We start from the raw sequence: 22,407 nt of genomic DNA on the forward strand, positions 1-22,407 counted from the left end.
TGGTGCAGCAGAGTTCGGCGCCCACGCGGTACAGAGTCGACGAGGTATGTATTACTAGCGCCAGTGGCTGGTCGAAAGGGTTTGGAAAAAGTGTCGCGTGGGGGGTTCGTAGGAGCAGTGTAGGGCGAAAGCGGGCGAGATGGCGATCGGATCTCTTGGTCGGTCGGCCGAAAGGGAGAGACGAATACACTCGTGACTTATGGGATCGAGCGTCGTGATGGCGATAGTGTGGTGGGTGGTTTGAGGAGAATGGCGGCGATGCGGTGCGGTGCGGAGTATGCGTTCCGTTGGGGCAAAGGGACGGACGGGGAGACCGGGAGACAAGTGTGTGGACGGGCGGTTGATCGTAGTTGTGCGTGGAGGATTTCGCAGAAAAACGGCTGGCGGATCGGAGGTGCAGCTCTTGCAGAAGAGTGACGCAGCTCCAACAGGAATTGGCGAAATGTGAGAGGACGTCGTCGTTCGTCTAAGCCCTTGTCCGTCTGGAGTCTGTTCTCTATTGCTGGTTTCTCGGCACGAGGCGGCTTCCCATACGGAACCCTGCAACTACTGCTGCTCTTTGGTGCTGCTGTCCGCTCCTGATCCTGGGCAGAGGGGAGTATTTGGTAAGGTTACTACCGTACGGGGTTGCTTGGCGTTTTTGTGTGTACGCAGAATGGTATTGGTTGGATGGTCGGATATTCGGATAGCTCAGATAAAGGCAGAGAGGGTGAAAGGCGTCTACTGGTAGTCTGATGGTTTATGAAAGATAACGGCGTTGGAAGGCAGGTTGCTAATCCAGCCAACAACACACGGCCATTTTCTTTGGGCTCGTTTCAACAATAACAAGAATTAGTATCCTAGAGAGACAAGAATATTGATTTGTAAGACATGGCCTAAACAGAATAAGGACAAGGAAGGATGTACGGGAGAGAATCGTGGGCTCGGCTTGGGACTGCTAAAGGGACGGAGCGGCGGATGCTAGGAACAGGGCACTTGAGGAATTTCGCAGGTGGAAATGACAATCACCATTGGGAAGTACACCCCCTGGCCTGGGTCATCACCGATCACAAGTACCGTCGTCATGGCTCTCTCGGCGAAAGAGTACACTTGGCCGATGCCCGCCCAATAGCCAGCCGTTCCAGGCCCGGCACCAACGCATGGCATTCCATCACTCTCGAAATAATTCCCACCCCGGGGGGATGGAATGCTCGGCCACTTCCGCCCATCGTCGCTTCCCATTGGCCGCCCACCGATCCAAATATGGGGGTGTTCCGGCTGCCAGGTGTCCACAGCTAGCCCTTCACCTGGCTGAGCTCCCAGTTAGTGCAGTACGTACCTGACCTTCCTCCCTTTCCGCAACATAGCTCTCGTCGGGATTGGGGATTCATCATTCAACAATTACTTGCATCACTTTGCACTAAAGGGGGACCGTGCTCCCTTTACTCAATGCGTTCGCGCATTGGATGGGACGCTGCAGCGCCGAAGCTAGGGCTGCTCTAGGGATCTAGCACGTGCAGCAAGCGCCTCTTCGCTCCCCAAGTAGGTATTGTCCCCCGACCCTCCCATCGTCTCGTCCATGGCTTCGGATCGATCACATCCAACTTCCTGGCCCCCAGCACCATGGGTAAACCGCTAAGATATTGTCTTGGTGAGCGAGATAAGCCGGGCAAGGGGCATGGATACGCGCAGGGGTCAGGAGAAGGTCGGTCCCTCCCGCCTGTTCTATAGTCAAACCGCCCGCAGCCTCATCGTGATTCACAAGCTCATGCTGGTCATCACCCGAGTGCTGGGGTACCTGCCTGTCTGGGGGGTGCCTGTGCCAGGTTCAAACTGGTTGAAGTCCGTGTCTTTGACTGCCTGAACCAGTGAACCATGTAGACGTGTCAGCCACCTCCTCTTCCATCCGCTGAGGTCCCCCATAGGCGCCTTCTATTGCCATTCGCATACGCGAGGGGAACTGAGAGTTTGACTGTAAACCACGTTGTGAACCTACAGATCGACGATTCATGTTTCAGTACCAACGGTATCATCATGTATCATTGTCCTCTTGCGTGAGCCGCTAGCCGAAGATCACAGCAAGTCCGATACCCTTTGCACTCACTAGTTGACTTCCACGAAGAAACAGGGCGGCACAACATCCCTGTAGCTACTTTTAAGGAACACTATTTCGTCAACTTTGACCGTCAATCAGGCACACGAAGCTTTGGTGGAACGTTGCTTGGAGACGGCGAAGTCAGTTAGCGCCCTGGACAATATCTCTTCCCGCTCGAGGCGCGGAGTGGAAAACAGATGTATTTTTCCACGCAGTTGCGGGTCTCAAGACCCCTTCTCGGTTTCGGACCCAACATCCAAAGCAAGACGAAGAGGTTACGAGCACCAGTTTCGACGGTGCAGATGTGTATGCAGAAGCGTTCGCAGTGCCCGTTTTCGATGCTTCTTGTGATCGTTTCTGTTTTGTGTTTTTGATTGAATTCGTACTTGGGTGCACTGCTTTGCCGTCGTGAGGTTACGGCCAATATGCCAAGTTCTTGAGGCCTGCTTGGTGGGAAGAAGCTGGAATAAGACGCTGGGAATTACGCGTTTCCTGGAGCATAGCATTGGAGTGGAATCTTGCGCGTGGCATTTGCGATTCTTGGAATGCCTTGGAAAGCAGACGGTTGTCCCTTGCGTAGGGGCATAACAACATTAAAATGAAGTCGTGCTCAGAATCCCACCTGTGTGCCTTACGAATACCGATTCTTATAGCGTCATATCTAAAGGCACGCAGAAGAAATGCTCTTCGTTTTGAAAACGCTCAAGCAGGCAAAGGAGAACACTCTAGTGAGTATACATTGAAGCTGTGGGCATGAACGGGAGCGATGGTAAGGCTCAAGTTCGTCAAGCGAAGTCTCTTTCTCACACTGTCGGCTCGCCTACATCCATATCAGCCTGGGTGACATTTCGACATGCCCAGAAAGCAGATGAATCCGGCACTAGAAGGGGCATCCAGTAGTCGTCATAGAGGGAAAACATTTTTACATCCAATTCCAGGCAAACAAATTCCTGGCCTGTCAAGATATTTACAATCTCCTTTAAAAGTCTTTCATACGCTCGACTTCCCTGGCCATACAGCAGGGGCATACTGACGATGGAGATACCGAACCCATAGTAGGCCATGTTCACTGGCCGAGTTACCTGATGGCCCGACTCCCAAAACGTCCTATCCAAAACGTAGGGTTGAGGAGTTGATTAGCCGCCTGCAGGGCGGTTCGTCGTGACGGCAGTGTTGCAGTCTGATGAGAGCACATTAAAGGGGGCTGCCAATCCGTCGGCAGTGTTGAGAGTCTCAGCATGGATGGAGTCAGCCCAGAGCACGCTGCAGGCGTCACCAAAAAGAGACGTCCATATGTATGCCTGGCCAAACAACACCAACTTGAATGTGGCGTCAAGAACAACTATCGGTTAGACGATGCTTGCCCTACAGGCAGGCAGCGTCTTGATTCTGAACCAGCCAACGCCGATCCTTCAGTTATACAAAGTCAGAGAAGGAAAAGGGAGATGACGGGTCTACATCGCCGGTGCTGATTTTGAAGAGAGGGCAGGTGTGACTTGAACCAAGAGGCAACCAGAAAAACACCACTGGTCCTGAAGTGCAATATGTGCTTGTTGGTACATGATAATATTACAGTGTTGACAAATCTTATACATGGGGATGAACATTGGCCATATTAGCTCCTTGAAGCCGGGGGCTGCGTTACTTCCTGGCGAGGCGGCGGAGGGTTAGCCTCCTTTGCTGCGCGCAGCTCGGCAATCTTATCGTCAATGAGAGCGATCTCGGCATCGATTTTGAGCATCTTCTCGTCAATCATCTCGCGGTATTCGTCATCCGAAAGCTTCTTGAGAGGGCTCCAGCTTGACTCGAAGAAGCTCTTCTTCTTCTCTGTGACCTCGGGCCGGTCCTGAATGCCGTTGTAGACTGCCTGCCCGGTTCCTCCAATGAGCGAAAAGACAATCACTCCAGGGATGATGTTTTTCGGGCCGCCTGCAGGGAGTTAGAGCTGGTGAACATCCATCAGAACAAGAGACTTACGGATCAAACCTCCGACCATGCCTGCCGTACCTCCCGCGATAGCACTTGCTTGGGTCTTGGAGGAATTGGAGAGCTTCCCTTCGCCACCCCACGCGCCCATCACCACAGTCCTTGAGACTGGCAAAAAGAAAGGTCAGCACTCTATCCTGCATGATGAGATCGCAAGGCCACTTACGCCAATAACTTGAGCCGAGGGCAAACCATTGAATACCGGACGCCAGGGCGAACAGAGCTGGGGTAGAGTCGCGGACAATGCCGGCTGCGATGCCGCTGAACATGCCGATGGTGCCTGTCGGAGATGCGTCAGTAATGTGATCTTCCGAAGCATAACAGTTGAAGTGACCCCTGAATGGCAAGTCTAAGAACGTTTTCTCCGATATCTCACTCACCAGTCAAGGCGCCAACTTTCAGGGGCGGACCCATGAGGTCAACCAAACCAGGCGGGAACAGGCCTCGGCGGGGCCGTCCCTGCTGCTCTGCTGTGCCGTCTCTCGCATCGTCTGCCATTGTAAACGTAGCGGCAGGGTGCGCCGAGATGTCGTTCGAGTATCGGAATAGCGGCTGAGGCTATACAGATGCAGTTGGGAAGCTTTCCTCAAGGCAGTACATGCATCAATCGGGGCTAGAACAAACAAGCGAAGTGCTGTTGCATATGAAATGTGTTTCGTGCAGTTTCAAAACGTGCATACCTGGTAGATGCATGGAAGGTGGGGTGTCGAAACATCATCCACCCGTCTTTTTTTTTCTGCTGATGACCTTGGACTTCTATCTCAGTGAGAAAGGGAGGGTCGTGTTGCTGCGGTACGTACTCGTATGGGGGGCGGGACGCTGAGCGTGGGAGGGGTTGGGAGGGGAGGGGCCAGCCGCTGACGAGGCGCTGAATACTGAGTGCCCAGGTGAAGTCACCACAAGTGCCAGTGAGCATTTGGCCGGTGTGGTCTCTGGAAGCCCCTCTCCAAAAATGGGATTGTTCAATCACGGGTTTTCCCGGCACATCTGGCCCGAGCGTCTTTGGCGGGGCGCTAGGTAGAAAAAACCAGGCTAGGCCGTGGCGGGGCTAGCGCCTCCCACTCCTGGAAAATTATCCAACCCTCACAAACTTTCAATCACCCTTCTGCCTCTCTTGCTCTGCGCGGGTAAAACTTCGACCTTTCCTCCAAAGACTCCAGCCCCAGCAAATCACCGCAAGCTGGGCCATCAAGTCTACCGCATACCCTCTGACGTATCGCCAACCGACAACTTCCCACTCCGGTGCACGAGATTTCCCCTTCGCAAAGGCGACATCTCACCCTACGAAATATCCCTCGGAGACCCAACCTCGTCCCTTCGCTCTCCGCACCCTTAGCGAATAGCCGCACCGTTCGGCTTCCCTACGAACTCCCCGCATCGCGCATCGATCACATTCGACGCGCGAAGCCGCCTCAACACCGCAATCATGGGTTCGTAACCGGTCGACCCCGTGCCGCAGAGTACTGCGTCGCCTCGAAGCTGGCCCAAGACTAACCGTGTCATCATAGCGCCCAAGAAGAAGGAGCAGGTGAAGATGGCGCTTGGCGATTTCCTCCAGGACTCAAGTCAGTCGCAACCCCCCTCCGACAACAGTCTCCCTGTAGACCCCCGACTGCCGTTCAGTCGGCCCTCTACCTGACCGACCGTTTTATTACGCATATTGTAGACATCGACTGACACCTGGCAGGCTACGGAGGATCATGGGCTGATGAGGTCGAGGATACGTTCAGTGAGTACCTGCCATTACTAAGCTTTTGTTCATGAACTTTTGCTAACTCATCTATAGCCGGTATGCAATAGCTCCACGGTTCAGCATCGCACCCGAATGATCCTTTCCGCTGACATGTGTTTGCAGGCACTCAGGCTCTGCCCGCCCCCGAGCGCGCTGGCTACCGTCCCAGCCAAGGTGGCTGGGGTAGCGGCGGCGGCGGCGGCGGCGACCGTTCTGAGCGAAGTGAGTTGACAATCAAGACGGACGTTGTTGGCATATCACTTACCTTTCTACAGGAGACTACGGCGGCTACTCTTCCATCCGCGAAAACCTTCCCCAGAAGCTTCCCGAGAGACCCCCTTACACTGCCCACCTGGGCAACTTGTCGTACGATGCTACCGAGGAGACTGTCAACGAGTTCTTTGAGGGTTGCGACATCATCAGCGTCCGCATCATTGAGGACCGCGAGCAGCAGCGCCCCAAGGGTTTCGCTTACGCCGAGTTCAAGGACCTCGAGGGACTGAAGCAGGCTCTGACTCTGGATGGCCAGACCTTCCAGGGGCGTGCTATCAGAATCAAGATTGCTGACCCTCGTAAGTGTCCTCGTTGAACAGGTGTTATTACAACAGCTGACATGACAACAGCCCGCAGCGGTGACCGTGGCGGTGAATCCAGCCGCGACTTCAGCGACTGGTCCCGTAAGGGTCCCCTTCCCGACTTGCCCGGACGTGGTGGCAACGACCGTCGCCCCTCCGACTTTGGCGAGCGCCGTGGACCTCGTGAGCCTCGCGAGCCCCGCGAGGATGACGGCAAGGTCCGTGACTTCGGCAACTGGGAGCGTAGAGGTCCCCTTTCTCCCGTTGCTCCCAAGGAGACTGGCTCCCGCGAAGGCAGCCGCCCTCGTACCAACGACGGACCCCGTGAGTTCCGTGACCGTCGTCAGTCTCCCGCCGCCTGGGGTGAAGGTCAGGCCCCCCGTCAGGACTCTCGCCCTCCCCGCCCTGAGCGCGTCCCCACTGCTGCCGAGAAGGACAACCAGTGGAGATCCAACATGCGCCCCGACGCTGCTGGCAAGTCCGGCAGCCAGTCTCGCGACGGCAGCGAGGCCCCCTCTTCTCCTGCCGCCGCTCCTGCCGCCCCCGTCGGCCGCCCCAAGTTAAACCTGGCCAAGCGTACCGTCTCCGAGGCTCCCGACGTACTGTCCCCCTCTGGCAATGACTCCAAGGCCAGCCCCTTCGGTGCCGCTCGTCCCATTGACACTGCCGCGAAGGAGCGTCTGATTGAGGAAAAGAAGCAGCAACAGCTGAAGGAGAAGCGTGAGGCCGAGGAGAAGGCCAAGGAGGAGCGCCGTCTCGCCAAGGAGGCTGCCGCCAAGGAGGCTGAGGAGAAGGCTGCGCAAGAGGCCGCTGCCGCGGCTAATGGCGAGAGCAAGGAGGCTGAGGAGGCCCCCAAGGAGGACGCTCCTCAGGAAGGCGAGGCCCCCAAGGAGACCAGCGGCTCCGACGAGCAGAAGGTGCCCATCCGATCTAGGGAGCCCAGGGAGCCCAGGGAGCCCAGAGAGCCCAGAGAACCCAAGGAGGCACCCAAGTCTCGCGCTGCCGAGGCCAACAGCTGGAGATCAGCTGGTGCCCCTCGTGGCCCCCCGGGTGGACCTCGCGGTGGTCGTGGTGGAGCCCGTGGCGGCGGCCGATTTGAAGGTCGCGAAGGTGGCCGCGAGGGTGGCCGTGAGGGTGGTCGTGAAGGTCGCCCCGCTCGCTCTAACGGCCCTGCCGCCGAGAAGCAGTCGCCCGCTTCCCCGTCCGCTGAGCCTGCCGACTCTGCTGCCCCTGTCGAAGACGACGGTTGGACCACAGTCCCTAACAAGGGCCGTCGCAACGTTGGCCCCCGGGGCGCTGCCTAGAGGGCGGGCGTGCACAGTCCGATCATCCTTCAGCGTCCAGCCGGACCCAGTGGGGTTGACTCCGCATTTGTCGCTGAGAAGATGCGCCCGCGTGTCTGCATGCGCGGCCTAGACGATGTTTCTCGTCACATATACCCAGATGACTCCGAATACGATTGTGACGAACGACTTTACGCCACGAACCGCTTACTTGGGGCTTGAAGGGCATGATTCTCCTCTTTCCCGATACTTTGCTTTCCTCCAACGAACTAAAACTGGCTCATTACGGATCGGCTGAAGGAAAACACTTTCCTTTTACTCGGCACCCTCTGCGGTCCTTGCTCGCGATGGCTTGCCATTGTGGGCAAGACAAAGTCTCCTCGACTCTCAACGACTGGAGAAGGCGCGCATTCTCGCACGCATTCATCGGAGTTTGCGAAGTGGTTACTAAAAAAGTTGGCGGCTCATGGATGTTGGAAGGAAAGGGGCTCATGACCATGTTTTTTCTTTCTTTCTCATTATTCTCTCTTTTCCTTTGTTCTCTCCCCTCTGCTGTACTCGGAACCTCGTCCGAAAAGGTCTCAAAGATCAGCGAAACCTATCCGCCAGGATTTTCTGCCCCCAGTGACAAAAAGGGAGCATAGGGAATTCACAAATCTCAACCAAAGTTCTACTACTACTACTACCGCTCTCGACTCTCTCCCATCACCTCTTTTAGGCGGAACGCGACGCGCAGTGCAACGATAGATGACTCGCTCCCAGAGTTGTGGACTTGCTTAAGATGTATGGCCGGTTGTTCTACGACTGATGATTTCTTGCCCCGGCCCCCCTCTTCATCAAGACCCTTTTGTGTTTTTTGTGGCTTTTTTTAAGATGATGATGCTTTTCTCCTCTTTTCTTTCTTTCCCTCCGATACCAAAGAATGACGGCGAGCAAAAGCTCTGGCGATGGACCGGAAAATGAAACGAATGGAGGGGTATCGTCAATGTGTCAGCGATTGTGGGTGATTCGGGGATGGGGGCACCCTTCGTGAATTGCAAAATAGATGATAGGCGAGGGAATGAAACAAAAAAGTACAAATATCCTTTTGCGCCTCACGACGAGCAGTGCGCGACAGTATGGTTAGCCGTGATTCATGCCCATCAATCATCCTTATGCAATGCTGTATCAGGATCAATTCTAACACTGTCAAGTGGCGTTCTCTGCGTTGAAGTTGATGGCTTCAATTCCCCGCCAGACAAGTTCTACTTTTCTAATCACCGTTTGCCATATGCTTTCCATGAACATTACTACCTCTTGAGCGTCTTCTGCTTCTCCGCGTCTCTCGCCACATTTCTCCCCTCAACCAACAACCCCTTTTTCCTCCGCACGCCGTCCATGTACCTCTTGGCGACATTCTCCTTGTCGGCCAGCTCACCAAGGTCCTCGAGGTCGTCCTCGGTGAAGGGCACCCAGAAGGGGTCCTCGTCGAGGACCTCGTAGCCGGCAAAGATGAGCTGCGGCTGCGCGGCGCCGCTGGTGCGCTTGCGCATCTCGTCGGCGAAGCCGAAGGACTCGGCGACGGGGAGCACGGACTGGATCGTGAAGAAGGGGGTGCCCTCCTTCATGGCCTCGGACAGGACACGGCCCCGGCGGCGGGTGAGCACGTCATAGACGCGGCCGAGGACCTCGGTGGAGGCCTGGATCTCGACGCTGTACATGGCCAGCATCAGGCGCGGGGACCAGTCGAGCATACCGGCGCGCAGGGAGGAGGTGAAGGTCTTGATGACCTCGCCCGTGAGGCGGGGGAGGCGGTCGCGCGCCGTCGGGGCCGTGGGCTCGTCCTCGGTGGTGTTAATGACGACGTCCTCGATGAAAACGGCGATGCCCTGCACGGGCTCGTGGCAGAGGGGGCCCTGGGCCGTGGCGAGCTGGAAGGCGTAGGGGATCTTGTCGGCGACGTGGACGGGGCGGAGGACCTCGTCGGCTTGAGGCGCGGCGGAGCCTTCGCGCTCGGCGGCCGGGGAGAAGAGCTTCGTGAGGAGGCCCTCCTTGGTCGAGTCGATGAGGAGGTTGGGCCCCGTGCGGCGGGGGCCGAAGGCGGCGATGCGGTCGACGGCGGACTTGAAGTACTCGCGGCCGCCGCGGGTGGCCTCGAGGGCGGACTGGAGGTCGCGCTTGAAGTCGTCGAGGGACATGATCTTGGCGGCCGTTAGGTCCGTGTCGATATCAATCTTTTCCTCGCCGTTGGCGCCGGCGGTGGCGGACTCTGAAGGCCCCTCGGTTGTGTCGCCCTGCGAGGCGGCGGTACGGTCCGAGTACATGCGCTTGATGACGTCGCCGTTCTTGAGGAGGAAGTCGGTGACGTCGGCGGGCAATGGGCGGACCTGGAGGCGGATGGAGACCTGCTTGGAGGACGTGGTGCCGACGACGACACCGCGGCCGAGTTCCTTGTTGGCCGGAGGCCGCATCTCCTCGGCGCGGACGATGGTCTCGCGGTAGGGGACGATGGGGGCGCCGGCCTGGATGTCGCAGCGGGCGAAGCGCTCCTTGATGTCTGTCAGGCAACGCTCGAGGTGCAGCTCGCCGGCGGTCAAGAGGACGTGCTCGCCGCTGCCGAACTGCTCGTACTCGGCGCAGGGGTCCGACTGGACGAGCAGCTGCAGGCCGTGGATCATCTTGTCGAGATCGGCCGGGTTGACGGGCTCGAGGGCGACACGGACGATGGGCTTGCCGAGGTTGGCGACGCCCGCGAGGTTGACGGCGCCCTCGAGCCGGCTGCACAGGGTGCCGTTCTTGAGGAGGTGGCCCTCGAGGCCGCCGATGCCGAAGACGACGCCCGCGGGAACCGACTCAAGGGCCTCGAGGTTGCGGCCCATGAGCATGTAGAGTGCGGTGACGGTGATTTGCTTCGGCTGCGGGCTGGCGTTGGGGTTCGCGGGGGACCACTTGGGCGGGATGACCCAGAGGGAGTCGCCGACAGAGAGGGTGCCGGAGTACATGCGCGCGAAGCCGATGAGGTGCTCGGGGTCGATCTCCTTTTCTTCGTGTTCGGGGGCGTAGTCATCCAGGTTGACCTCCTCGAGGGCCGTTGTAAGGTCGTTGACGCCGTTGGCGCCGGACGGCGCCGCGGCCTGGGCGCGAGCAGCCTCCGCCCGCTTCTTCCGTGCAAGCTCTCTCGCCTCGTCGGCCGTCAGCTGGCCGGGCTTGCGTTTGTTGTGGGGCAGCTCGCTCTCGGGGACGGAGACCATCTTGCTGACGTATGCGACGACGGGGTCCGACAGAGACGTCTTGAAAGACACCATGGCGTCCTTGATCTTCTCGTCGACAGAGTCTGCGCCGGGGACGTGCTCGAGCATCTCCGGCAGTCTCTCGGCTTGCGCTGCCGGCGGTGACGGGAGGGACTCGATGACGGAGACCAGCATTGCCGTCGACAGCGGGAGCCAAGACGAGAAGACGGTCGTCAGGAGCAGTCGGGGATCCCTGGAGCGCATGATGTGAGGAGGGATGGTGAGCCCGAGGGACTTGGTGATCTTCTCCAGCAACGCTGGATCGCCCCTGCCCTGGTCGCCGCCAACGGTAGCCTGGTAGACGGTCCAGATGGGCTCTAGCACCAGCTGGACGAACATGGGCTTCAGGTTCCTCCCTTTGAGATGCTTCTGGCCCAGGATCTTCTTGGTCTTGGGGTCGAGGTAGTAACTGCCCCAGAGCACCTTTTCCATCGTGCCCCTCTTGATGCCGAGCTTCTTCTCGTACAAGCTGGCAAACTGTCTTACGGTACAGGCCCACCCATCGATGGCGCTGCTGAAAATGACGTTGTTCTTCTCCGGCGCAAAGTAGAGGTCCTCGTCGTCCCTCTCCTGGAACTGGAGCTCGCCCGAGTCCGTCGTCGAGTCCGTGCCCGCCTCTCTCGCGGCCGCAGCCTGCACGCGCTCTTCCATCCGCTCGCGCCAGTTGAGGTCTTCCTCCATGCGCTCGCCCTGGAAGAAACTGCCCAGCACAGCGTTGACCTGCTCAAGAATCTTGCTGAGGTGGGTGTAGGCCTCCGCGGGGGACATCTTGAGCTCGGTGACCAGACGGTCGATCTTGTTGATGACGAGCAGGGGCTTGAGCTTCTCAGTCCACGTCTGTCTCAAGACGGTAACAGTCTGACTGCAAACGCCCTCGACGGCGTCAACGAGAACCACGGCGCCGTCGCACAGGCGTGAGGCGGTCGAGACCTCGCTGCTAAAGTCAATGTGGCCGGGCGAGTCGATGAGGTTGATGAGGTACTCCTTGGCCTCCGGCTCAGCGTCCGGGGCGGAGCGGCGCAGCATGGAGAAATAGAGGGAGATGGCGGAGGACTCCATGGTGATGCCGCGCAGCTGCTCGTCGGGCCGCGAATCGAGGTAGCGGATCTTACCGGCGAGCTTGGGGGAGATGATGCCGTTTGTGGCCAGCAGGGCGTCTGTTAGGGACGTCTTGCCATGGTCGACGTGGGCCAGAATGCAAATCTGGGGAGTCTGTCAGTGGTGTTGAGCAGACATGTGAGATGAGGGACGACTTGCATTTCGCACATCAGCGGCATGCCTTTGCAGGCTAGCCAACTTATCGGGTGTGACGACAGGCATGATGGACGGTTATGTGGTGGAGAGGAAGGGTGATGAAGAAAGTGAAGGGGGGTATCAAAAAGATCTATGAACAGAAAGAAATGCCGGATGAAAGAACCGAGTGAATGAGGAAGCAGGCCCTGTGTGTATATATGTGTGGCTGCTGTTTAACAATCCTAGAGGCTTGTAACGCAAATGCTGAGGTGAGGCCTCAATGGTGGAGGGATGCTTTCCAAGGCAAAGATGGATGTTGGCGCTGGCGATGATGATGATGGGCTCGGCAACTAATTGGGGCCCTGGCTTGTGACTAATAGGCTGCTTTCAAAATGGAACTCGGATGGGCTCGAAAAGAGAGAAAAGAAGCGTTGTGATTCGCCACCTGTGTAAGAAGTTTTGCACGGATGCCAATGACTCTTTCTTATGCTGCCAGCTTTGTTGCATGCGAGGGGAGAGGGCGGTTGGATCCCGAGTTCAGCTCCAAGCAGTTGGATGCCTCGATGAGCGATGAGTAATTCTGTATAGTGTATGTATCTATGCAGCTTTGGTCCTTCCGTTTTCCAAGTCTTTTGCGTCGTTGGTCTTTGGGGGAGGGGAGGGGAGGGATCGGTCGATTCGGGAGTGGACGAATTACCTCAGCGGGCCCGGCGTCTCTACCCCGCCACGACAGACAGCCTTAGAATAGACGGGGGCGGCGGCATCGAGACTGCGGCGCGCAGAAAAAAAATCACAAAATAAAATAAAAATAACGAGAACAGGATTCCCCGCCAAAACACCGCCTAGACGCATTCACCATGCTTACCGCGCATATCGGCCTAACGGGAAACCACGGGAGAACCGAACCCTAATCGCAAAAACCACTGGTCCTCTTACTTTGCGATACCTCAGCAAATGCGCCCCCTCAAAGGAGAATAGAGGAAATTTTTCGTCGAGAAACCCCCCACCCACTTCCTCCTTCGACCGACCCCCCCGACCGACCGACCGCCCATCTGTCCTCAACAGCAAAGTTGACGACATCACGACTCTCGCCCAGTCCCCTTTCGGATCCGACAATTTCTCCCCTTCTCGTGTTCTATTTCCTTCGTAGTGGGAAATAGATCCGGCACACACACCCGACCACCCATCATGAGCGGCTACCAGAATGGAGAGCGGCCCGCCCGCGCCGTCGACGACGACAGCGACGTCGAGGAGGAGGCCCTTGTCAACGACTACAAGGAGCAGGTCCAGTACGAGGACAACATCGGCGAGGACCTCGAGCAGGTCAACTCCCTGACCATGGCCCAGCAGACGGACGACATCCAGTCGCGCCTCGCCGCCGCCGCCCAGCCCCTCGACTTCTCCGCGCCCCTCGAGGTCAAGTTCCAGAGCTACGACTCGTACTGCAGTCTGTTCCACTTCATCCTGAACAGTGAGGGTCCCGTCGACCTCGAGCCGCCCTCCGTATGTCCCCCTCCCTCCCCCTCGCCGCTGCCCTCTGCCATGGTTGCCGTCGCGGTGCACGCAAGGTGACGGGGAAACGGAAAGCTAACAAACGTGTGTGTCGTAGTACTACTGGGCCTGGGACGTCATCGACGAGTTCATCTACCAGTTCAACTCCTTCTCCTCGTACCGCATGCGCATCGCTCGCCAGGGCAACAACGAGGAGGAGATGCAGGTCCTGAAGGACAACCCCAACACCTGGGGCTGCTACTCGGTCCTCAACGTCCTCTACTCGCTCATCCAGCGTTCCCAGATCACCGAGCAGCTGGCCGCCATGCGCCGTAACGAGGACCCCATGGCCGTCGCCGGCGAGTACGGCAACAAGAACCTGTACCGCATGCTGGGCTACTTCTCCATCATCGGCCTGCTGCGTGTTCACTGCCTGCTTGGCGACTTCAGCCTCGCCCTCAAGACGCTCGACGACATCGAGCTCAACAAGAAGGCCATGTTCGCCCGCGTCATGGCCGCCCACTTCACCACCTACTACTACGTCGGTTTCTCCTACATGATGATGCACCGCTACGCCGATGCCATCAAGATGTTCAGCCACATCCTGGTCTACGTCTCCCGTACCAAGAACTTCCAGAAGAATGCCCAGTACGACTCCATCACCAAGAAGAACGACCAGATGTACGCCCTCATCGCCATCTGCGTCGCCTTCCACCCCACCCGTCTCGACGACACCATCCACTCGGCCCTGCGTGAGAAGTACGGTGACCAGCTCCTCAAGCTCCAGCGTGGTGGCCCCGAGTCCCTGCCCATTTTCGAGGAGCTCTTCCGCTCTGCCTGCCCCAAGTTCATCTCCCCCGTGCCCCCCGACTTTGAGAACCCCGAGTCCAACATCGACCCCGTCGAGCACCACTTGGCCGTCTTCATGGAGGAGGTCAAGATCAACATGTGGAGCCCCACCGTCAAGTCCTACCTTCGCCTGTACACCACCATGGACCTCAACAAGCTGGCCGGCTTCCTCGAGGTGAAGCCCGATGAGCTCCGCTCCTGGCTCCTCGTGAACAAGCAGCGCACCAAGCAGCTGCGCTGGACCGACCACCCCAGCCTGCTCGACGGCGATCTCGTCAACATTAGCGACCTGGACTACGCCATGCAGGGTGTAAGTTATCACTCTGCTCAGTCATTCCACGAACCCGTTGCTAACCCAGTACAGGACCTCATTCACATCTCGGAAGCCAAGGTGGGCCGCAAGCTGGTGGACTGGTACCTCCGTAACCTGTCCCGCACGTACGCTTGAGCGATCGTAGCGCACTAGGGTCTATACAACCAGGAAGGCAAGGTGGCGAGCAGCTGGCCGCGAGGGAAGGAAAAGAGTTTGAAGACAAAACTCGGCGTATGTTGGCAAGGCACATATGTCCGCGTGTGTGTAGTTACCAAAGACCTGTCAGCGAAGGGGAAGAATGCTCTCCTCGCCCGCTTGACGATACCAGTGGGTTTCGAGGCAGAGAGAGAGAAGTGGACCAAAAAAAAAGAACACTTGGGAAGAGAATGGGGGCCCGGTAGAGGGATGCTCGCATTGTTACGGCGTTCAGGCGTCTTTGCTTCCTGGAACACTGGACCTGGTTGGCTGGGGCGGGATGAAGTGAACCAAAGGGAATAATTAGAATTCAAAGTACGATGTCCAACCAAAGCTTTCAAGGCGACATGCTGTTGCTGTAGGGATGGAGACATGCCGATGCCGAGAGCTGAAGTACGGGTTTGAAAGGTGTCAGGGACCGAGGAAGCAATCTAGCAGCCGTTTGTCTAGAGACCCGAGTCGCCCGCGTTAGGCGGGTTCGGAGATCCCGGCAGGTATTCCTAACAAGTTCAAATCAAAAACAATTGATCAAGGTTCCTGTTGCCTCTTGCAAAAAGACCAGAGCAAGGACATTGCCGCTCGCCTTTCTGCTTTTGACATTCCCACACCCCGCTTACCATTTGATTGACCCTCTTCCCCGCCATGTTCTGAAGAATGAAACGTGGTCAAGAGTACTGTAATGAACACCCCGAGGTCCATTCGTCAGGGAAAGGCTGCAACGTTGCCTGCTTAGACAAGCATGATTCAGTTGGGCAGAAGGCTTAGAATGCCAAGGCCGAGACATATAAAAAGACTGGAGATTGATGTGACACTGGCAGACAATCTGCTGCACCGCGAGATGTCAAGAGCGGCAAAGCGGCTTAAGCGACTCGCAAAATACCTGGGCTGCCCAAGAACGGACCTGGAGCGGGGAGCGCAAGACGATGAGGGGCCATCCTAGTTTATGGCGGCAGATCGGGAGGGGGAGGTGAGGCTGACTCCAGATCCAGATCGGTCAGATAGGAGGGAAGGTCGGATTCCCCAGTAATTCAAGGAATCCCGCACGTTCGATGCTCTAGGTAGTAGTGACGAAGTCTGAGCGGATCCCATGGGAGAGGTGATTCCATTTCGGGTGTTGGCTCCGTAGTCGCGGCGTCGGCAGACCGGGGAAATGGTCGGTCGGTCGGGATGGCTACGGGATGGTCCGCAGGGAAACTGGAGTATGCTTCCCTAATCCCAAGTGGGTGGCCGCGAGCATGTGCCACTTGCGTGAGGCTAGTTGTTTAACGTTGGCTGGTGTCTTACGTTATTCTTTCTAGTTGACCTAAAGCTGTACTCCTAATGTCTTGGCCGAGTCTCTACGAGTCAGATTTCGCTCTCTGTGCGTGCGTGTGCTGTTCTCTGCGAGCCTTAGGGTTGCCAAGACCTCTTGGTGTCTTGAGGTCGTGTGCTGGAGAGAGTTGGTAGCAAAGACAACGGGTTGCGCCTGACGTCGTCATTTCTAGACCAGTCTGTATCTGTCTCCGTGCCAGCTACTGGGATGTCGGGACGGAAGAGCATGGCAACATAGCATATGGGCAATTGTCGCTCGGCTATTGTAGGCACTTCGGCATGTACGCCGGTCCGTACACATGATTACGCTCGAACTTACGCAAGCGATCGCGGGATTATCAGATGTGGTTGCAGATGTGCACAATCTCTCGACTTGGCCAGCATGAGGCGCTGGTGTTGGTTGGTGTCGGTTGTATGTCAGATAGGAACGCTGCACGAAGCAAGCAGGTAAGAGGCCGCGCTGACGAGATGGCTGATTGCATGCCGCGAGACTCCGGCTTGGACGCAGACAAGGCACGCCGATAGGCTTTACACCGCATCAGCTACTGGGCATAGTCGCCATGCGAGACTGTAAGAAACGGGCAAGCGTCCATCCTACATGGCGACGACGTGATCTAGTCGCGTTGCTTGGTTGGCAATCAGCCCGCCTCAAGAGAGCCGTTATCTTTGTAGGCTTCCGGCTATCTGCTCCGTTGATCGACGGCGGCGTCGGGAGCAAGCTACTCTTTTGAGCTTCGAATTGCCCATCAAATGTCAAGGTTGTCGTTCCCGTCCGACAAAGACGAGATGAGATTTGACAGACAAGCGAACGCGGGTCCCTGCCGGCCTCGTGGCTCAGCCGAGTGATATGGCTGGTCCATCAATTGAGCGCTACTAAGAAACCTTGCGACGTTTTACTTCGGTGAGACTGCAGGACGCACACGGCGGTGAGTCTTGTCATGACGACCACTGTGTCGGTGAGAGGTGATACAGCCAGGGCGGAGCACTATCGACGACAAATGCAACCCCGGAAGATCGGGACGGATTGCTGTGCGGGACAGTGGGCTGCGAATGGCATCACTACAACTGGATAATTGTCGAATCTGATGGAAAGGCAAAAGAGATGGCGGTTATTGTCGTCGTCCCTCTGCTTGGCACGGGCTGCCTCTTTTCCCGACCGCTTGTGCCTGCCGGCTTGGTGTCTTGGAGGCGCATCCCTTTTGGCTCTGTGTATTTCCTTTCTCAGGGCTGCATCGTTGTCCTGTCTGCGACGTGCAGCGTGATCTAAACGACCCCTCAAAACCGTACCCCAGCAACCGAGACGGCTCCCTGCGACATGAATGGGTCCTAGCCAAGAGATTCGCGCGCCGAAAGAGATGTGAGGTTATAGGAGTCAGTTCAGGTCCATCAAGCCAGGCGTTGGGTCATGCCGTATCCGTAAGTCGAAAAGGGGACGCAGAGCTCGTGAGAGAAGGCAAAAAGATACGGCTAGCTTGGCGCATGCTTGGCGTTGGGCATGAAGTGTGGATTGGATGGGCCGGGTTGCGAAGTTGCGGACTGGGGCTCAGTGACAAGAGGCATGCCATCTCATTAACGAGAAGAAATGAGAAGAAGCAAGGTCGGAGGTAAGAAAGCAGCTTAGGGCGCGCGCGCACACACCGACTCGAGTCTTGCTCAGGCTCAGACTTTCACCTATCCCTCCATCCTGGAAACCGGGAGAGATTGGCCGGCATGCTTGAGTGGTTTGCCAAGACCTAGTTGGAGGTGGACGAGTGGTTGAGAGGATCGAGAGGGAGGGGTGAAGTTGCGATGAGTCGAGCAGAGGCCGCAAAGACGGTAATCTTAGCACGCGGAAGGCCGGCTGGGCAGACGTGGAAGTGCATCGAACGCGCGATGAATAGAGTGCACGGTTGGTTGCTGGTGCAAGCTAATCCTCACTGCTGCTTGGGACTGGTGCTGATGATGAGTGTACTCTTGGAGAGACCCGCCGGCGGCGATAATCAGCTTGGCGCACTATGCTGCCGTGTGCTGCCGTGTGCTGCCATCCACGTTGGTGGGATTTTTGGGCGTTCAGAGGTTTCCGAGACGAGAATGATGGGATTGTGGTATGATTTGCAGAGGACGACTGACGAGAATGATGGGCCACAGCGGTGAAATCTGCGTCTGAATTACTGCTTTGTGAGCCCTAAACCAGGCACCGCGGGAGAGAGAGGAGGGGGGCCGTGGCGTAGTGCCGTCGCATAGGAGCTCTGGATGGAGCTGCGCTGGAGCAATACACGTCAGAAGGTCAGGGTAGGACGACGTTAGCATATGGTGCCCTTGGAGGGGGCCACCGACAGAGAAGACGTTGCACACCCATATGCGAGCGCGATCATGTCATGTCATGTCATTGCAGGATTATGACATCGGCCGACAGCGAACAGCAAGCGAGAGACTGGCGACGTGACAGGAGAGCGCCAAAGGCGCGGGCCTGTTCGTCCGTTCGAAGTCGATTCTGGCGAGTCGTTTCCGTTGTGTGTTGTCGAGCAAGCCTGTACCTAATGTAGTCGAGAGCTAATTACTGTACGTCGTACATACTGCAGTGCAGGAAGAATATGGCCGACAGGGATGGGCCATGATGGCGCCAGGTTGAAGACGGGACCGGAGAAGCTTGAAAGTCAAGTGCTGTAAGATGTGTAATTAGAGCCTGGCGGAGGCACTAGAGGCGCCGTAGAGGACGAGTGTGATTGGGCTCGGTACTTGGGGTGGTCTTGGCGAGTTTGGGATCGTGTTCTCAGGTTTATTTTGGGTTCGGTGCTGGGCTCAGCTCCATTGGTGTTGTGGTGAGGAGGTGTCCCGGAGGCCGCGGTCGTGGGTCTATCATCTCTGAACCCAAAGGATCCGTGAACTGAACATGGTTGAAGAGTTTTGGTTTGCAAGGTCTTGCTGTAGGGATGCTGAGGGTGACAGAGATTGGAGATTTAAGATGCGGTTGCTCGTACATGATCGATGAACCAATGTTATCCTGGGTAACAGTGGGAGACCGCAGACCACCACCAATGGCGTTGCAGCCTAACAATTGATCTGCCGCAGTGGAAGGAACACGCCGCATTCCTTCACAATGGAAGCTGCAACCCATCGACACGCCATCAGGTGCGACCGGTGCAAAGCGCAGCTGGTGCAGCTGGTGCCTTGGGGAATGGTCCTAGCTCCTACCCAGCTCCACTTCACCACTCACCTCGCCCTTGCCTTCTTGAGGACCTGAGTTCAGCTGAGATGTATGTCAAGAATAGAGGCGGGCAGGCGCCTCCGTCCCTCCTGTCTCCTGCCTACCTTGGGTACCTATTGAGCTACATGAGACTCAGGTTCGGTTATTCATTAAGAATGGCCCCTCATGGTTTCTTTTACACTGCGTCTGGCATTAGGAGTTATTGTAGACTGCCCGCAATTGCAGTGGGGTGGAAAAACAGGAAATGACAGAAGCGGACATGAGGGGTACATAATCCACCCGCAAATCTCACTGCACACGCAAGTCTCACCTGGACCTGATCAAACAGTCTCTAGCCAGCCACCCCTGCTGCTCTTTCCGGCTGGACACCACCACCACCACACGACCCTGCGGCCCTGCGACCCTGCTCTTGCACTCGCACCGCACCTGCCTGCACCTGCACTTGCCTTCCGGGCCCCTCCCCCTCCACTCTTCCGCCCTCACCTCCTCGGTGCTCTCAAGCTCCCTCTTCCCCCTTCCCGTGTCTACCTACCTAGGTACGTAGTGTAGGTAGAGTCCATTGTCGAGAGCCCTCTCATCCATGGCCCACCGTCCTCCACCGTGTACCTACCTACCCAGAGTCCTAGGCCCAGGCTTGCCAGGCCAGACACCACGAACCCCTGCTTGCTGCCATTGTTTGCTTGCAACTCTCCCTTGACGGGCTTGACCTGTGCGTCACGCTCGAGATTTGCACAAGCTCCAAGGCTGGGAGGGTCCGGCTGCGCAGCAAACACAAAATATTCATCCGGTCTGCGCCTGTACCTACTTAGATCAGAGCAAGTCCTCTTCCGCAGACTTCAGTTCGTCGTCTGTCTCTCCGTACGTATCAACCTCGGAGTCTATTCGAAAACCAACATCATTGAACCACGCACGCCCAGACTTTTCAACACCACTCCGGGACATCTTTTCGGCCAAACTGTCTTGGACTCTCCTCGCCGTTCCACCCCCAGTTCGTGCTACACATATTCTTCCCCCACATCCAGCTGTCTAGGCCGCGCGCCGCGACTACGGATGCCAACTGCTATACTAGAGCACATTGTCCATCAAGTCTTCGCCAGTCTACTATACCTCCTCACCATCCGCGAGCCAAGCCTAGCTTTGTCACCCCAGCCGTCCCCCTAGTTCCAACGCCTGTTGGAGCAGCAGCTGCTGTCCCGGCCGACTAAGAACATCACCTGCTCACCGACCCGGTCTGCTATTACCTAGACTCTCGACCCTCGACTCGCGCCGCCGCTACGCCACCACCCCCCGTTTGCTCGGCTTCGTCGACAACAACACCATCTTCGGCCTTCCCAGTGCCTTGTGAGGCCCGCAAGCCTTGGCAGAACCGCCTCCTACGCCGCATCTCTTGCCATAAGAGAGTCCCGTCTTTCCAAGCCCGTCGTCCGCGCTTGCAAACATTGCCTCGCTAGCATTACTGGGCATTTCTTCAGGTCCAAATAACCTTTCTATCGGCCTCTCTCCTACATCCAACTTGGGAGAACCACACACGAAGAACCCCACAGCGGACTCCTGAATAAGCATTGTTCGCACCGAGAGTCATTCTCCCAGTACGCACCTAGAACCATAAGCATCCGGTTCCCCTCCGCTCCTACTTCCTCTCGCACACCTATCCATACCTCTCGTCATTCTCGTGCCGTCTACATAGCATCCCCATCGACGATACGCTCCGACTGCCCCCCGTTCGAACCACCATCCCGAGTCGACAGACGCCCTTTGCCATCTTTAGACGGTATAGTCAGTCTACCATTAGCCACTTGCGCGCGCAAATCACCTTTGGGCTTTTGCACATTGCTTTTCAACCCCTTCCAAGACACATCGTTCCACTGTCTCTTTTGGCGAATTCTTTGCCGCTGCACTTGCTTCATTCTAGAATCTGCAGGTGTCGACTGGTTGCCTGCCTGCCTGCCTGCCTGCCGTCCCCATGCTGACCCCATTTACACAGCAATTGCAGAGCCTCCAATGAGGCCATCAGAAAACTGGCGCAGCGTGTTCCTGCTTCCGCAAAGCGGCAAGAAGAAGAAGAAGAGTAAGGGTAGCAAAGACAGCCCTTCACCACCATCGCCAAGAATATCCTTCCCGAAACCTCAGTGGGAACCACAGACCACCCAACAGCGTCGACACACAATGTCGGGACCCAGCCCCCGGTCGATGCTTGACGTCCAAAGTCCCGACTCCGACATATCACCCAAGACACCGGCGCAGCCTGCGGACAAGGCAAAATCGGACTATTTTTCCATTGAGTCGCAATCGCAGAGGAAAGAAGAGGACATCAGCGGCGGCGACGCAGAACCGTTGAGCCGTGTGACGACGCTTTCGAGTTATGCGAGCCCTTCCCCCGAGAGCGCAACAGGGAGCTTCTCAGCCGAATCGTCAAGGACAGAATCATATGGAGCAAGGCCTCGACTGTCCTCGGCAGCGTCGCTGGCTTTTGCGCCGCTGCGGAATCCATCTCTGCCACAGGGCAACCAAAAGAAGACAGACAAGGACCGTATCCGGGCATCGTCACCTCCCCCTGAAAGGTAAGCGCATTGTATTCCTTTGAGGTTTTTTTGTGTTCTTTTAGCCTCTCATTTCGTCTTACCAAACACTCATCCCGCGGATACCGCGTTTCGTGGGCTCTTTCGCCGCATCTTGTAGGATGTCAGCCTTGACGTGTCGAAGCGGACGGGACGTAAGTACGTCACTGGAAAACGGATGAGCCATCTGCAGTGTATTTCCGGGGGTCAGTCTACTATATATGCTACCCTGCATTCGCCTTACATACGTCGATTATGCAGCCCTCGAAACCGCCGGAACGCTCGGCTCAAGCCCACGAACCGACTGCTGTCTGCGCAGCATTCTTGCCGTCCAATTTGCCCGGTTCCCAG

General features: G+C 57.0%; 6 protein-coding genes across 6 annotated transcripts; 4 read left to right on the forward strand and 2 right to left on the reverse strand.

Moving 5' to 3' along the window:
* Positions 1-3,689: 3,689 nt before the first annotated feature.
* On the reverse strand, positions 3,690-4,558 carry ColSpa_07006 (uncharacterized protein; the record flags this gene model as incomplete). Its single annotated transcript, XM_049273218.1, has 4 exons — positions 3,690-4,003; positions 4,052-4,168; positions 4,227-4,340; positions 4,441-4,558. 4 exons carry the CDS (start codon positions 4,556-4,558, stop codon positions 3,690-3,692), a joined length of 663 nt encoding a protein of 220 aa, XP_049129175.1.
* Positions 4,559-5,594: 1,036 nt separating this feature from the next.
* Positions 5,595-7,671, forward strand: ColSpa_07007 (putative RWD, RING finger and WD repeat-containing protein; the record flags this gene model as incomplete). The annotated part of the gene is made up of 5 exons (XM_049273219.1): positions 5,595-5,625; positions 5,748-5,789; positions 5,916-6,014; positions 6,068-6,364; positions 6,416-7,671. The coding sequence occupies 5 exons, from the start codon at positions 5,595-5,597 to the stop codon at positions 7,669-7,671; spliced, it is 1,725 nt and encodes a 574-aa protein (XP_049129176.1).
* Positions 7,672-8,939: 1,268 nt separating this feature from the next.
* On the reverse strand, positions 8,940-12,239 carry ColSpa_07009 (ribosome assembly protein 3; the record flags this gene model as incomplete). Its single annotated transcript, XM_049273220.1, has 2 exons — positions 8,940-12,131; positions 12,186-12,239. 2 exons carry the CDS (start codon positions 12,237-12,239, stop codon positions 8,940-8,942), a joined length of 3,246 nt encoding a protein of 1,081 aa, XP_049129177.1.
* On the forward strand, positions 9,142-11,130 carry ColSpa_07008 (uncharacterized protein; the record flags this gene model as incomplete). Its single annotated transcript, XM_049273221.1, is given in 4 exon segments — positions 9,142-9,243; positions 9,270-9,840; positions 9,931-10,840; positions 10,857-11,130. 4 exon segments carry the CDS (start codon positions 9,142-9,144, stop codon positions 11,128-11,130), a joined length of 1,857 nt encoding a protein of 618 aa, XP_049129178.1.
* A 1,101-nt stretch (positions 12,240-13,340) lies between the features above and the next one.
* Positions 13,341-14,940, forward strand: ColSpa_07010 (eukaryotic translation initiation factor 3 subunit L; the record flags this gene model as incomplete). Its single annotated transcript, XM_049273222.1, has 3 exons — positions 13,341-13,655; positions 13,762-14,802; positions 14,857-14,940. 3 exons carry the CDS (start codon positions 13,341-13,343, stop codon positions 14,938-14,940), a joined length of 1,440 nt encoding a protein of 479 aa, XP_049129179.1.
* Positions 14,941-21,664: 6,724 nt separating this feature from the next.
* ColSpa_07011 (uncharacterized protein) lies at positions 21,665-22,063 on the forward strand (the record flags this gene model as incomplete). The annotated part of the gene is made up of 1 exon (XM_049273223.1): positions 21,665-22,063. The coding sequence occupies one exon, from the start codon at positions 21,665-21,667 to the stop codon at positions 22,061-22,063; it is 399 nt and encodes a 132-aa protein (XP_049129180.1).
* Between the last annotated feature and the right edge of the window lie 344 nt (positions 22,064-22,407).

Source organism: Colletotrichum spaethianum, assembly GCF_022836535.1.
Source record: "Colletotrichum spaethianum MAFF 239500 DNA, contig17, whole genome shotgun sequence".
Taxonomy (NCBI): Eukaryota; Fungi; Ascomycota; class Sordariomycetes; order Glomerellales; family Glomerellaceae; genus Colletotrichum; species Colletotrichum spaethianum.